At 38.4% G+C, this 16404-nt stretch overlaps 1 protein-coding gene across 3 annotated transcripts in view; it reads right to left on the bottom strand.

The window, feature by feature from the left end:
• GSK3B (glycogen synthase kinase 3 beta) overlaps window positions 1-16404 on the bottom strand; it is a 191098-nt gene that overhangs the window by 68292 nt on the left and 106402 nt on the right. For all 3 annotated transcript variants that reach the window (XM_016192127.2, XM_007532100.3, XM_007532101.3), the window contains exons 5-6: window positions 8464-8594; window positions 2485-2591 (exon numbers count right to left, since the gene is read on the bottom strand). In XM_016192127.2, the coding sequence (XP_016047613.1) occupies window positions 2485-2591; window positions 8464-8594 (238 nt within the window). The remainder of the gene's footprint in view (window positions 1-2484; window positions 2592-8463; window positions 8595-16404) is intronic.

The following is a 16404-nucleotide window of genomic DNA, read 5'->3' as shown; positions in this document are numbered from 1 at the left end:
TACAGAATTGATCTCTGAAGGCAAGGAGGAAAAATACAGAGAAGTAGTTAATTTTCGTTTAAAAAGTAACAAAGGAAACACTTTCTTAGGTAGGGTCCTGCTACTAATATGAGAAGCAAGAGAAAAAAATTAAGGAATACTACTGCTTAGTGATTACTACAGAAAATAAATAATGAAAAGATTTACACAGCAGTAGCACTATTGGTCTTGAACTTGTATTTATTCAGGTATCTTATATATTTATCATTCATTCTCTATGAGATATAAACATACTTTCTGTTCTTTCTTCATGGGACAAAAGGATATAATTAGCCAAATAATATAAAACAGAAGCCACTAAAAAAAAAAAAAAAGTGCTTTGGTTCACTGAAACTTCTGCTTATTTGATGTTTACTAAATCAACATTCTATTCTGTTTCATATATAAGTCAACTCTAGACTTCATAGGGTTTAAAAGGCCCCAGTTGATTCTGTGGCATATAGTCAGTTCTGACCTGGAAAGTCAGAATATGGCTCTAGCCCTGCAGAGGACATTACAAGACAGCAGATACTTGGATCATCTAGATCACTGATTCTTAATAGAGAAACAGACTGCTCCCAAATGCTATACTACACTTCTTTTGTGAGAGTTCAAAGAATTGGTAGGCAGGTGAGCTAGAAGACTCACTCTTAAGCAGGTCAAAGTTTTAAATAAATATCCTGTAACATGTCTGGTAATATAGTCTTGACTTTCAAAAAGAAGAAAACTTTATTTTAGGTGATACTGGCACAATTCACCCCAATATCTAGTATGCAAATACTAAGTGGCATATATTTGAATAAAATATGAAGTAGCTGGAAATATCATTGATATCTGCAGTGATAAAGGGTAAAGATTGCTCTAAGGGAGAAATAAATATTAGAAAAAGAATGTAACTTAACATTTCTGGAATCCTTTAATTAGCAGTTTAATCCTCATAGCTATTATTGTTAATATTCTTCACTTTAGGAACCAAGACAGCTTACCTAGTAGAGTCTGTATATATTACCATGTATCCAGCCCCAGGTTCAAGCTCTAGCACCATATGGAAGCACCATGGCACTAGCAGAGACTCCACTGGTAGTGGGGCAGTACAGCGATAGCTCCCTAGCTCTATCTATCTACATAATCTAATCTAAAAATAAAGTTTTAAAATGGTGTGGCTGATAAAAGTATGTATGTACTAGGTCACAATGCCAACACCTGAACTAATCACCATTACCACTACCACCACCACCACCACCACCACCACCACCACCATCACTTTCACGTTAGAGCTCAGTTAAATTCTAATAAATAAACCTGGAACTCAAATCCAATACTGTCCCAAGCAAGCTATCTTTCATGACTCATGATTGCACACTGTAAGATGTATGCTCAAACAGGTGTGCCCCTCTCATTCTCAACCTGGTCCCTCCCTGTCATTTCTCCCTTTGATAAGCCATATAATGAAACCATGGCCAAATTCTGTTTTATGCACACACTATCCTTCAGTGCAGCACTAAAAAAGCTCTGCAAAATTCTGGATCTAAACCTTTTCAGAGGTCCTGAGTAGCAAAACTATTTTTTGTAAGAATACTAAGATTTTATCTGTCATTTTAACTGAGCTGACAATGGTACTGATTGTGCAAAAGAAATGGATAAATAGCTGGTCTCTTGGCACAAACAAAATGTTTGCATTTTGCCTTTTTACAAAATAAAAATGGCAATGTGCTTTTGTTTAGAGGTCTTTATATCAGAATTTCTAATTGTAGGAAAAAGACAAAAGACTGCCCAGTTTTTTGTTTGTTTTTGTTTTTTAAGTTTTCTATTATTGTGCTTTGAGGGGCCAGGAGGTGGTATATCTGATTAAGTACACACATTACAGTGCTCAAGGACCCAGGTTCAAGCCCGTGGTCCCGACCTGCAGGGGGAAAGCTTCACAAATGGTGAAACAGGGATGCAGATGTCTCTGTCTCTTTCTCTACCTCCCTTCTCAATTTCACTCTATCTCTATCAAATAAATAAATAAAAATTTTAAGCAAGAAATGTTAAAATAAGCAATTGAGACAACACAGTAGAAATGTCAACAATATGGCAATTCTAAATCTTAGATCATAAATTTAAATTTACTTGCAACTTTTAACTGATTATCCAAAAGTGATTATTTTAAGGGGATTAAAAAACATAAAAGGTATATGTAGAGCTTATTTGAAACTTTAAATTAAAGATAAGTATAATAGCACAAATGAAATAAGCTTATTCTGTGTCAAGAAATCTGAAAAGAATATGAAATATATCTTAACTTATAGAAGATATTATCTTTAAAAAAAATCAACACATTTTACACACAAGTTTTTAAGAATAACTGCTATTTGACAGCATACTATATTACATTTGGTCAAAGTATTGGTTAAAAATTCTAAATATCTAAAATCAAGATGCAAGTGATAATTATAAGCCTATATATTCAGAGTTAGTACATACCTATACTAGAGGTATAATCAGTAGCTCCAAAGATCAACTCTGGTGCCCTATAGTACCGAGAACAGATATACGAGACATTGGGCTCTCCTCGGACCAGCTGCTTTGCACTAGTAAAAAAGAGAGTAAATCATATAAAACCTCATCTCAACCTAGCAGCAACTTAAACTGTTATCATTCATAACACTGAGTACTTATATTAGATTTACATAATTCCAACTATACAACAAATAAGAAAGGATATTTGAATCCTAATTCTGATAATTAGAAAACATCATTTCACTATCACTCTGGGGGAAAAAAAAGTAATGTCTTTTAGTAAATGCATTTTTAAACTGTCATCTAAGGAAAAAGATAGACATGAAAAGGGTAAGTACTAAATTTCTTCTGATGCTCTCTTTCCTGAATTTTGCCTCTAAAATATCAAGGACAGCATAAAAGTGGTACCTCCTCCACCAAAAAAATTATTAACAGACCATAAGGATATTTCTTGGGCCAACAAAACAGTTCCTCTGGGAAGTGTGCCTGCTTTGCTATCTGCACAACACATGTCTGAGCCCAGCCCCCACTACACTGGAGGAAGTTTTAGTGCTGTTTCTTTTTCTTTGGGGGGGACAGTGGTTTAGAGTCAACAGTAAAATAAAGTAGTGCTATTTTCCCTTTTCCCTTGATCTCTGTCTTTCTACCTGAAAAAGTCAGCCTAGAGCAGTGAGGCCCAGGTAGTGAAAATAAATAAATAAATGCCTTACCCAATATCATTTATTTTAATTTTTTAATCTTTTTATTTTATTTATTTATTATTGGATAGAGACAGAGAAAAATTAAGAGCGGAGGAGGAAGTAGAGAGGGAGAGAAACAGAGAAACAGCTGCAGCCCTGCTTCACCACTTGTGAAGCTTTCCCCCTGCAGGTGGGGACAATGGGTTTGAACCTCAGTCCTTGCGCACTACAATGTGTGCACTTAACCAGGTGCGGCACTATCACCTGGCCCCATTATTTTAATTTTTAATACTTCTTCTATTCACTACAAATGAGAGTTTTACATGAGACAGAGATATTCACTACAAATGAGAGTTTTACATGAGACACAGAGAGAGGAAGGAAGTCAGGCATGCAAGTCCAAGGCAGCTGAGGAATTTCCCAGCTGCAATGTGATTTTTTAAAATAGATCAAATATTGGCTAGTTATTCTGTAATTTGATTTCTGACTCAAGAGTAGTTACTCTAAAGTTTACAGACTCAATATTTTGCTTCTCTACAATACTGTGCAATTTATTAACTTTCTAAATATGTGCAGCAGCAGAGATGATTCACAGCTTGTAAAAATCAATTCTGTTGCTGAGTTTATTTATATGCCTTCTTAAATCCAACTTTTCCCATAAAAACACTGTGGTATTTACGTATTAAACTAATTTAAAAGAAGTTGATTTTGAGGTAACTTCCAAATAATTTAAAGACAATATAAATAAACTGTTGTAGAAGCTAACTATCTTGACACAGAATATCAGCAAAGATATAAGTAGGGCTGCTAGGCAGGGGTGCAACTGGTTAAGCATACATGTTACCATGTGCAAAGACCCAGATTCAAGCCCCTAGTCCCCATCTGCAAAGGGAAATCTTCACAAGTGGTGAAGCAGTGCTACAGGTGTCTGTCTTTCTCTTTCCTCATTTTCTCCTTCCCTCTTGATTTCTCTGTCCAATAAATATTTTTTAAAAATAGATGCATGAAATTAAACAGACAAAAATTACAACAAACAACAATAAATGGTAAACATTTCAGGTAAAGATACAAAAAATTAGAGACAGACTAAAGTAACCATAAGTCTGAGCTTTCTTTTTTTTTTTTTCTTCCCCCCATTTCATTTGGATAAATGACAACTTTTTCTTCTTTCCCTACTGCACTGCTTGGTTCTGGCTTATGGCGGTACTAGGGATTGAGTCTGAGAACCTGGAGACTCAGATATGAAAGTCTTTTTGCATAACCATTATGCTATCTCCCCAGAACTAATGATAATGCTTAATCATAACCTGTTCAAACTGTATCATAGGATCTGAAGGCTGGGATTCTTTCTTAGTGTTCTCCTCAAGTACAGACACAAATATTTCATAAGTTAAACATTAATTTTGATTGCATAAAATTAAGGTATCTTTTGATAAAGATTAGTTATCTTTGATAACTAATAAGTCCTTTCTAACTCACAAAGGTTTTTTGTTGTTGTTGTTCCTTAATTGTCTTTATTTATTGGCTAGAGGATGGCAGAAATTTAAGAGAGAAGGGGGGCAATCAAGACAGACAAAGAGACACACCTGAAGCACTGCTTCACCACCTGAGAAGCCTTCCCCCTTGTAGGTGGTGATTGGGGGGTTGAATCCTAGTTCTTGAAAATGTGCGCTCAACCAGATGCTCCACCACCTGGCCCCCTTAAAAAGGCTTTATATTGGTAAGATCAGTTATGTGGGAGTCGGGCAGTAGTGCAGCGGGTTATGTGCAGGTGGCGCAAAGAGCAAGGACCGGCGTAAGGATCCCTGTTCAAGCCCCCAGCTCCCCACCTGCAGGGGAGTTGCTTCACAGGCGGTGAAGCAGGTCTGCAGGTGTCTGTCTTTCTCTCCCCCTCTCTGTCTTCCCCATCTCTTCCCACTTCTCTCTGTCCTATCCAACATCAACAACAGCTATGACAACAATAACAATAATAACTACAACAAGGGCAACAAAAATGGAAAAAATCGCTTCCAGGAGCAGTGGATTTGTAGTGCAGGCACCGAGGCCCAGCAATAACCTTGGAGGCCAAAAAAAGAAAAAGAAAAAATAAAAAGAAGTCATGTAACTATATAGTCAGAAAATTCATTATAAAATAAAGAAGGTATTACTGAAAACTCTATAGTCAATAATTCTTTTCATTATGTGATAAAGCAACCTTCTTTTGAGTTTTTATTTTACCCACTAAGAAATATTAATAAAGTAATACTGTTTTTCCCAAGTCATAACTAACTTAATACAAGATGCCCAAAGTATATATGCCAGGAGAAGGTGAAGGAGGAGAAGGACCTCCGAGGAGGAGGAGGAGGAGGAGGGGGAGGGGGAGGGGGAGGGGAGGGGGAGGGGGAGGGGGAGGAGGAGAATAAGAAAGAGTAAAGGTAGTTTTGCATTCAAGGATGCAAAGGAATCACTATTCCAAATTTACTAAAACAAAGTGCTACTCTAATATCCCCAAAAATGGTCCACAGGAAGTGTTTTGACACTATGATGAGAAAAGAAATTAAACCTAATAATCCAGAGTTTTTGATTGTTTGTTTTTACTGTCAGGGTTATCCTTGGGACTCAGTGGCTACAAGATGAATTTGAAGCTCCTGGCGGTCCTTCTTTCCTTTCTTCCTCTTTTTATTTCGAAAGGACAGAGAGAAATTGAGAGGGAAAGGGGACAGAGAGGGATAGAGAAAGAGAGACAGCTGCATATCTGCCTCACAGTTCATGACGATTTCCCTCTGGAAGTAGGGAGTGGAGGTTTAAACCCAGATCTTTGTGCATGGTAATAAGTGTGCTCAACTGGGTGTGCTACGACTGGGTTCCTTGAATCAGTCCTTTTATATCTGTCAATCATTCCCAGTGGGGCAAGAGTCTCCATTTAAAGCAAAGAAACAAAAACTCATCTGAACTGGACAATTTATCCTAGCAATTAATAATGAAAGCTTCAAATCAGAGTTCTAAATCATAGACTAGAAGCAGAACCATGATGAAACAGTGGCATGCAAACTGTGCTCTTCTAAAACAACTATATAAAAAATAACAAATGGGGCCAGTGGTAGCCCACCAGGTTAAAAGCACATAGCGTGAAGCTCATGGACCCGGCCTACGGATGCCTGTTCGAGCTACGGATCCCCACCTGCAGAGGGGTCACTTCACAAATGGTGAAGCAGACAAGGGCAACAAAAATGGGGGGGGGGGGGTGGCTTCCAGGAGCAGTGGATCTGTAGTGCAGGCACCAAGCCCCAGCAATAACCCTGGAGCCAAAAGAAAAAAGAAAATTAGGGAGCCAGGTGGTGGCTTACCTGGTTGAAAACACTTGTTATAATGCTCAAGGACCCAGGATCTAGCCCCCAGTCCCTACCTGCAGGGGGAAAGCCTTGTGAGTAGTGAGGCAAGGCTGCAGGTGTCTTTCTGTCTATCTCCCCCTTCCCACTTGATTTCATGCTGTCTCTATCCAACAAATAAATAAAGATAACAAAAAAATTATTAAAAAATTAAATAATAATAAAAAATAGGGGCCAGGTGGTGTCACAACAGGTTGAACACATGTTAAAATGCACCAAGGACCCATGTTCAACCTCCAGTCCCATCTGCATGGGAAAGCTTCAAGAGTGGTGAAGCAGTGCTGCAGGTGTCTCTCTCCCTCTCTATATCCCCTTTCCTCTCCATTTCTATTTGTATCTATTTATTTATTTTAAATAAATAAAGCTAAAAACTACAAACAAAAAATAAATAAATAAACTCCAGGACAAAAATACTTTTGGAGGTAGGTAAAGGCACAGATGGCTATGGGATATGATATGTGCATCCTATGTTCATAGCAGCACCATTTATAACAGTCAAAAAATTGTGAGATATATACTCAGTGGAGTTATCTCTGCCTTTAAAAAAGATGGCATTGTGTCCAAAATGGATGGAACTGGACGTGAGTATGCTAAATAAGTATAAATACAAAAGACAAAAACTGGAAGGGCTCATCTATACATGGGATAGAAATCTAATGAATTTGCAACAGAATAATAACACACTGACTCTTAGAATCTGTGAAGTCTACTGGGGTGATAGGAGGGCAGAGTGGGGAAAGTGAGAACAAACTGACAAGTCTCTACTAAGTTTATCAGCAGAGGATTATAGGTGCAATGAGTTGTATACAAACAGTTTTGAAACTATGTTTCTAAAACCTTTTAAATAAACATATACTGAAACAAATATAAAAGTCATTAAAAAAATTAAAACATCAACTCAGACATATAAAAAAAAGTTTTGGTTTAGTATCCTTCAACTTTATAAAGTAAAAGGAACAGAGTTATAGCCCGGCAAATTGAAACAGAAGCTTTGATAAGTATGTGAAATTAGGAAATGGTAGACAATGGTGTGGCTAAGAAAATTTACAACAAAGAAATGTATATGTTTGATAAAAAAAAAAGAGAGAGAGAGAATTCGAGTTAATGTAAAAGTGTCTCTGCAACCGAGAGAACTTATTCTTATTGACTACACTCGAGAGGAAGCAGAAGGCTCACTGCCTAAATTACATGGGGATATAGGCTTGATTTATTGTTGACAGTTTAAAGAAGAGAAACACAGGGTGATGAATACTATGGAAACACAAAGAACAATATCTTATTACATGATATATTATGAAGGAATATTTTAGGAAATAATTTGGAATTTGTGGAACAGAAACAAGAGTGAGAGGCCAAGTTATAAAGGTGAAGAAAACATTGCTGCTAGATCTTTTACCTCATCTCTAAATTGAGGATAATCCTGAAGTAAAATGATAATGTAAAATGAATCAGTTTTGCCAAATAAAGAATATATACATAAAATTTCAAATATTGGGGAAGGGGTGGATAGCATAATGGTTATGCAAAGTGACACTCATGCCTGAGGCTCCAAAGTCCCAGGTTCAACCCTATGTGCCAGAGGAGTAAAGTGGGTGCTCAACTTGGTGTGCCACCACCCAGTGGGGCTATTATTTATCATTCCAGAAATAAACCAAGCATATTTTAAAACATTGGAAAAATACTATAGATATAAGATATTAGTTGCTAGAGAAAAGACTATAAATACCCATGATATCAGCAGGAAGTATATAATGTATCCTCACAGAAAATTGCATTGATTTATATCCTCTTAATATGGCCTGAAATCTATAAGAATAACATTGTAAAAGGGATATATTTAAAAAGAACTGGGCAGAGAAGAAGGACAGTAAGACAATGAAAAAAAGCTAGCTTACCTTCCAAAGTCACAGAGTTTTAAAACAGCGGTATCAGGATCCAACAAGAGGTTCTGTGGTTTAATATCCCGATGGCAGATTCCAAAGGAATGGATATAGGCTAAACTTCGGAATAGTTGATACATATACAACTGAAATGAATAGTGAAAAGTAATTTAATACTTTCTATCCCAAACATTTTAGAATTCTTACACAATAAATAATGGGTCTAGAGAACTGAACAAGTAAAATGGTAGGGATTATTAAGACACAGTCTTTTTTTTTTTTAAATGAATTTTGTATCATTTCCATACGAATAAAGGTTTCAGGAGGCCGGCAGTAGAGCACCCAGTTAAGAACACATGTCACCATGAGCAAGGACCTGGATTCAAGCCCCATTCCCTGCCTGCAGGATGGACACTTCACAAGCAATAAGACAGTTCTGCAGATGTTTATCTTCCTTTCTCCCTCACTATCCCCCCCTCCTTTTTCAATTTCTCTCTGTCTTAGCCAATAAAAATAGAAAGAAGGGAGGAAAAAGTTAAAAAGGGCACTGTCAGAAGTAGTGGTGCACCTGATTGAGCACACACATTACCATGTGCAAGGACCCAGATCCAATACTCAGTCCCCAAACAGCAAGGGACAAGGTTCACAAGCAATGAAGCAGTGCCACAGGTGTCTCTCTTTCTCTCCCTATCTTCTCCTTCCTTCTCAATTTCTCTCAATCTCAATTCAATAAATATAATACTTTAAAAAGTTTCACTGTGTTTAAATTTGTAGCATTCAGTAATAACTCAGAAGACTAATTCTTAAGTGCTTTAAAATTTTTATTTTAATAATTGCACATATCAAGGAAGATGGGCTTTAACAAAATAGATTTAAAAGTTATGAGACTTTCCAGCAGAGAAGCAATTACGGAAGCCAGACCTCCAACCTTCTGCACCCCATAGAGCTCTTTGGTCCATACTCCTGGAGGGGTAAAGAATGGGGAAGCCTCCAGTTGAGGGGAAAGGACATAGCACACTGGTTGTAGGAGTTGTGTGAATTGTGCCCCTCTTATTCCACAATCTTGTCTGTCAGTATCAAATCACTAATAATAAAATTAAAAAAGAGAAGATGAAAAATCAGTATCAAATCACTAATCATAAAATAAGAGAAGCTGAAAATTCAGAAAATACAAAGCAGGACTTGGACTGGGTTTGTCGTACTGCACCAAAGTAAAAGACTCTAGGGTGGTGGGGAGGATTCAGGTCCTGGAGAACATGATGGCAGAGGACCTAGAGGGGGTTGAATTGTTATATGGAAAACCTAGAAATGTTACACATGTACAAACTACCGTATTTTACTGATTGTAAACAATCCACCCAATAAAAAAAATAAAAGTTATGAGACATTCCAAATCATGTAACTAATAAGTAATGTTTAGACCTGAAGATAAGTCTTCTGTTTTTAAGTTTTAACACTCCTTAAGAGATGAGCTGGGAGTATGGATCAACCTGCCAATGCCCATGTTCAGCAGGGAAGCAATTACAGTAGCCGGACCTTCCACCTTCTGCACCCCATAATGATCTTGGGTCCATATTCCCAGAGGGATATAGAATAGGATAGCTATGAAGGGAGGGGTTGGGGTAGGTAGTTTTGTTGGTGGGAACTGTGTGGAGTTGTATTCCTCTTATCCTATAGTCTAGTCAATATTCCCATTTCATAAATAAAAAAATCTTTAAAAAAATAACAATTAAAAAAAGTAGTTGTAGTTTTTCACCTTTAGAACTGTATTTTTCAGGCTGGGGAGACAGCATAATGATTATGCAAAAGACTTGACTGCGTGAGACTCAGGTCCCAGGTTCAGTTGTCAGCACCACCATAAGCCAGAATTGAAAAGTGCTCTGGTCTCTCTCTGTACCGCCCCCTACTACCATTAAAAAATAATTGTATTTTTCTGAGCTATAAGCCCCAGTAGTTATTGATATAGAGATCTAGAAGAACTCTCAGAAATCTATAATTTGCAAATTTACATGACAACAATTTATCATTACTTTTCCTTCTAATAGTCTACAGAAATAAGTAGACTTTAAAATGTAACGTAAGTGGTCCGGGAGGTGGCGCAGTGGATAAAGCATCGGCCTCTCAAGCATGAGGTCCTGAGTTCAACCCCCAGCAGCACATGTACCAAGGTGATGCCTGGTTCTTTCTCTCTCCTATGTTTTTCATAAATAAATAAATAAAATCTTTAATAAAAAAAAAAAAAGGAAATTAAGTGGTGCTGGAGGTGGCGCAGTGGAAAAAGCATTAGATTCTCAAGCATGAGGTCCTGAGTTCAATCCCTGGCAGCACATGTACCAGAGTGATGTCTGGTTCTTTCTCCTCCTCTATCTTTCTCATTAATAAATAAATAAATTCTTTAAAATAAATAAATAAAATGTAATTTAAAACAGATTTTAGGGGCCAGGAAGGTAATTCAACAGCAGATTATTATTGCATACCTCACATTTAAGAAGCCCTGAATGTGATCACCAGTAGCACATTAAAAATTAATGAATAAAAACAGATCTTAAATAAAACATAAACTAAAGAAATATTTACTTAGATTTTTTTTATTAGCAGAAAATGATCACTGAGAAACCAGGTCTACATGGAAGAAACCGACTCTTGACTGGGGATGGGGGGCTTTATGAATACAGTTAGTCTACAATAAACTCCCCCCACACACACACACACACAAGGTCAGTGTTCTGGTTCACTTAACATTTCTTTTTTTAATATTTATTTATTTATTTATTCCCTTTTGTTGTCCTTGCTGTTTTTTTTTAATTAATTAATTTATTTAAAAAAGGAGACATTAACAAAACCGTAGGATAGGAGGGGTACAACTCCACACAATTCCCAACACCAGATCTCCATATCCCACCCCCTCCCCTGATAGCTTTCCCATTCTCTATCCCTCTGGGAGCATGGACCCAAGGTCAGTGTGGGTTGCAGAAGGTGGAAGGTCTGGCTTCTGTAATTGCTTCCCCGCTGAATATGGGCATTGACTGGTTGGTTCACTTAACATTTCTATGACTGATTTGCTTCTGTTACAACAAAATTATATGCCATGGGAATAATTTTTTTAATAGATTCAAGCCAAAGGTACCAAAGCCTGTATACTCTTACTTAAATTAAGGCAGTTATCAATCTGATAAAGTACAAACAAAAGGTATCAGCCCTGGAGGCTACTACAAGACTTAACTGAAGACAGTATGAGACCTATCTTTCAAGCAGAAGAAAACTGCTAACAGTTAAAATGGATTTCAGTATATTCCTAATGTTACAGTGAACTAAAGGTGGAAAGTTTAGACTTGCAAAAATACAGCAAGATTTTAAATGTACAGAAACAATATTCAATAAGGTGAGTACTCCAGCACAAAAGTTAGAATTCAGGTACCTATAGAATCTTTTCAGTTTCATTCTCAGACTAAATCTTCAAGTTTTAAAGCTTAAAGCTTTCGAGTATACTATCATTAGAAAAATCAGCTATAAGAAATTGAGTTGTTAAATATCAATTTACTAAAAGATTTTACCATATGTATCAGGACACTACTGTCTATATCTGCAAGAATCATTGGGAAAACTGCATTCTTTGTTTAAGAATTAAAATGATGGGAGAATAGGGCACCTAAGTAAAAACCCTGTGGTGAGGGGGAGGGTAGACATTCTGCTTCCCCTTGCGGCGGGAGGGGGGGGGAGCAGGGGGGGAAAGGGTGGGTGGGAGAGAGAGGACAGTCTTTTGGTGGTGGGATTGGTGTCTATGTACACTCCTATTAAATTGTAGCCATATAAATCACTATTTAATTAATGAGAGGGGAAAACTGATTGTATGTCTCGAACTTTTTAAAACACAGACTGAGTCTTTTTAATACATAGGCTGAGTCTTTGATATGTTGACTCTCTCAAAAGCCTAGACCAGGGAGACCAGAAGCAACCAGTGGCACAGCTATATACAAGATGTTGGGTATTGTATAGCAAATCCTAACAAAGGGACTTTTCAAAGTTAACCCAATTACCAAATAATGTGATGATAACAATAACTATCCATTGTCTTCTTGAACCCTAAGACAGCAGGAACCTCACACTTCCACTACAGAGACTATATTTCCCCCAGTCCTGGAACCTTAGGGTAGGGTACACTTTCCTGCATGCTTCTCTCAATTCATATCAAATAATATTGCATCCACCGATCAGAACCTAATCAATGCAACGAGTGCCACCTTAGCATGCTTCACTTCAGACTGTGTCCAGAGACTTCAGGTGTGAAATGACAACCCTTCAGCTTCATCACTCAAGTGAGACTTTTCCTTTCATAGTATTCTCTAATTCCATTCCAGGTGGTTCACTTCCTAACAAAGTCCCAAAACCTAGATATAAACCAGGTCCCCTGAGATAGAACGTATGTTCACACACATCCATAAACTAGGGCAAAATATATACCTGAAAGCCAAAGTACACAATAGTCTGCAGTGAGTACCCCCCAACACTTCATCTGCACTATTCCAGCCTTTAGGTCCATAATTGTTCAACAATTTGTTTGGCTTTGTATGTTAACTCTCTTTTCAGCCACCAGGTTCCAGATGCCAGCAGGATGCCGACCAGACTTCCCTGGAAAGACGACCCCACCAGTGTGTCCTGGAGCTCCGATTCCCCAGAGACCCACCCTACTAGGGAAAGAGAGAGGCAGGCTGAGAGTATGGATCGACCAGTCAACGCCCATGTTCAGCAGGGAAGCCAGACCTTCCACCTTCTGCAACCCACAATGACCTTGGGTCCATGCTCCCAGAGGGATAAAGAATAGGAAAGTTACCAGGGGAGGGGATGGGATATAGAGATCTGGTGGTGGGAACTGTGTGGAGTTGTACCCATCCTATCCTACGGTTTGGTTAATGTCTCCTTTAAAAAAAAAAAAAAAAAAAAAAGAATTAAAATGATGGGAAGTCAGGTGGAAGCACAGCAGGTTGGCGCAAAGTGCAAGGACCAGCGCAAGGGTCCTGGTTCAAGCCCTGGCTCCCCACCTGCAGGGGAGTCCTTTCACAGGTGGTGAAGTAGGTCTGCAGGTGTCTATCTTTTTCTCCCCCTCTCTGTCTTCCCCTCCTCTCTCAATTTCTCTCTGTCCTATCTAACAACAATGACATCAATAACAACAATAATAACTACAGCAACAATAAAAAACAAGGGCAACAAAAGGGAAAATAAATAAATTTTAAAAAGAATTAAAATGATGACATGGTGTGCTTTTTACTCTATTATCTAAAAAAATATCTTTCTAGTTGGCTCTTCGCACACCTTAGCACTACACCTTACTATGTATGGAGGAACAGGGTTCAAGTCCCTGGTCCCACATGTAAGGGGGGAAGCTTTATGAGCAGTGCAGCAGTGCTACAGATAGATGTCTTTTACTCTTTATCTCCCTATCTCCTCCTCTCTATTTCTCTCTGTTGGGGGGTGGGGAAGGAAGGAAGGAAGGAAGGAAGGAAGGAAGGAAGGAAGGAAGGAAGGAGAGAAGATAAAAGAAGGAAGCAGGCCACTGGGAGAAGTGGAGTTGTCATGTAGGCACCAAGTTTCAGTGGTGCAAAATGAAGAAAACGTTATTTAAAAAAAAAAAATCTATTTCAGGACTGGGGAGATGGCTCAACTGGTAGAGCAGTGGACTTATAGTCTGAGATTCCTGGCTCAAGCCCCCACCACCACATGTACCCGAGTGGTATTCTGACTTCTCTGTTTCTATCTGTTTCATGTGAAACTCTTTTAAATGTATAAATAAAATAAGTCTGTTTCTGTGTCTATTCTCTTTACTTCATCATTTGAAAATCCAAGCTAAAAAGTGTATTTGTAAATCCATTTAGTTGTAGTAATGTTTATCAAAAAAAGCAAAGGTGTCTAAAAACATTTAAATATAAATTAACTGACATCAACCACTAAGTGACCTAGTACTATGTGTAAAAATAAATCAATAAATCAATCAGTAAATCAATCAATAAATAAATGGTTAGAAGCAATAAGGTGGTAATTCTTAGAAGTGCTGCTCATAAGCAGCCCAAATGCATCCACGGAGGGATTTTGGGGGGGGGGCTGGGGGGCGATGGTGGTGGTGATTTAGGGAGGGGTTGATCCCCCCCACCAGGCCCCCAGGTTTCCAGCACAGGAGATGCTGCGATGGTACAGGCTTGGTAAAAGTTTAATTGCCACTCCCTGATTCTCCCATAGCCCCTATACATCCCCTGCCTTCCACCCTCCCTACTCCCAAACCAAGCAATTAAATCATTGACTAGGTCAGAGGAGGGGCAGTGAGGAGGGAGACTTAAGCACCACAGGTCTTCCCAGACCTGTGCTGGGCCAGGGTTGAGGAGGGCATGAGACAGAAAGTCTCTGAACGGAACTGAGTCAAGGAGTTTGTAAAATTCACACTTTCAAGTTCAAGCCCCAGCAGCACATATACCAGAGTGATGTCTGGTTCTTTCTCTCCCTCTCTCCTTTCTCACTAATAAGTAAAAACCTAAAAAAAAAAAAAAAAAAAAAAAAAAAAAAAATTTGATACTTATCTATTTTAAAAAAATTCACACTTTCTGGGCACCAAGTGGTCTCTGTCTGCATGAAAACCCCATGACCCAAATGTTCTGAGTGGAAATTTCTGTAAAGCAATAATTTCTGGGATAATAAATCTTGAGGGTTTTTTTTTTTTCTTTTCTTCTTTCCCTTCTGTAACTGCAGGCGTTTAGGGGAAAAAATGGCATGGGGGGGACTGTGATTAGCATGTTGTGCTAGGAAAATGATTAGTTAGTATTTTATTGTTATTATGTTTTGGAGGGTCTGGTCCCCTCCCTACTCCCCCCCCCACCCCGTAGCTTGAGGGTAAAAAGAACGAAAGAAAAAAGCAAACTGGTTGGACATTCAGGACTGTGGGGAGAGAGCAATAATGTGCACCAAAAAAAAACCTCTTCTGCCTGAGGCTCAGAGGTCCCAGGTCCAGTCCCCAGCACTACCATCAGCCAGAGCTGATAAATGGTTCTCTTGTGCTATGCATAATGTCAGATATTTTTGTTTGCAGCTCAGTTACAGCTTGGCTTTGTGCTCTGCTACTACTCCAGCTTTTGACCTTGCTTGGGGTCTACTTGGGTAACATAGTCACTTTGATGTAGGTTGGCTTTTTTTTTGGTTTGGTTTTGGTTTTTAGATGCAACAGTTGCAAGAACTGTAGAAAGATCAGTCCTCCCCCACACCTATGGACATCTAATCTTTGACAAAGGGGCCCAGACTATTAAATGGGGAAAGCAGAGTCTCTTCCAACAAATGGTGTTGGAAACAATGGGTTGAAACATGCAGAAGAATGAAACTGAACCACTATATTTCACCAAATACAAAAGTAAATTCCAAGTGGATCAAGGACTTGGATGTTAGACCACAAACTATCAGATACTTAGAGGAAAATATTGGCAGAACTCTTTTCCGCATACATTTTAAAGACATCTTCAATGAAACGAATCCAATTACAAAGAAGACTAAGACAAGTATAAACCTATGGGACTACATCAAATTAAAAAGCTTCTTCAGAGCAAAAGAAACCACTACCCAAACCAAGAGACCCTTCACAGAATGGGAGAAGATCTTTACATGCCATACATCAGACAAGAGTTTAATAACCAACATACATAAAGAGCTTGCCAGACTCAACAACAAGACAACAAATAACCCCATCCAAAAGTGGGGGGGAGGACTTGGACAGAATATTCACCACAGAAGAGATCCAAAAGGCCAAGAAACACATGAAAGAATGCTCCAAGTCTCTGACTGTCAGAGAAATGCAAATAAAGACAACAATGAGATACCACTTCACTCCTGTGACAATGTCATACATCAGAAAAGGGAACAGCAGCAAATGCTGGAGAGGGTGTGGGGACAAAGGAACCCTCCTGCACTGTTGGTGGGAATGTA

This window comes from Erinaceus europaeus, chromosome 9 (assembly GCF_950295315.1).
Source record: "Erinaceus europaeus chromosome 9, mEriEur2.1, whole genome shotgun sequence".
Classification (NCBI taxonomy): domain Eukaryota; kingdom Metazoa; phylum Chordata; class Mammalia; order Eulipotyphla; family Erinaceidae; genus Erinaceus; species Erinaceus europaeus.
Note: the sequence above shows the minus strand (reverse complement) of the source record. Positions and strands in the feature narration are given on the sequence as shown.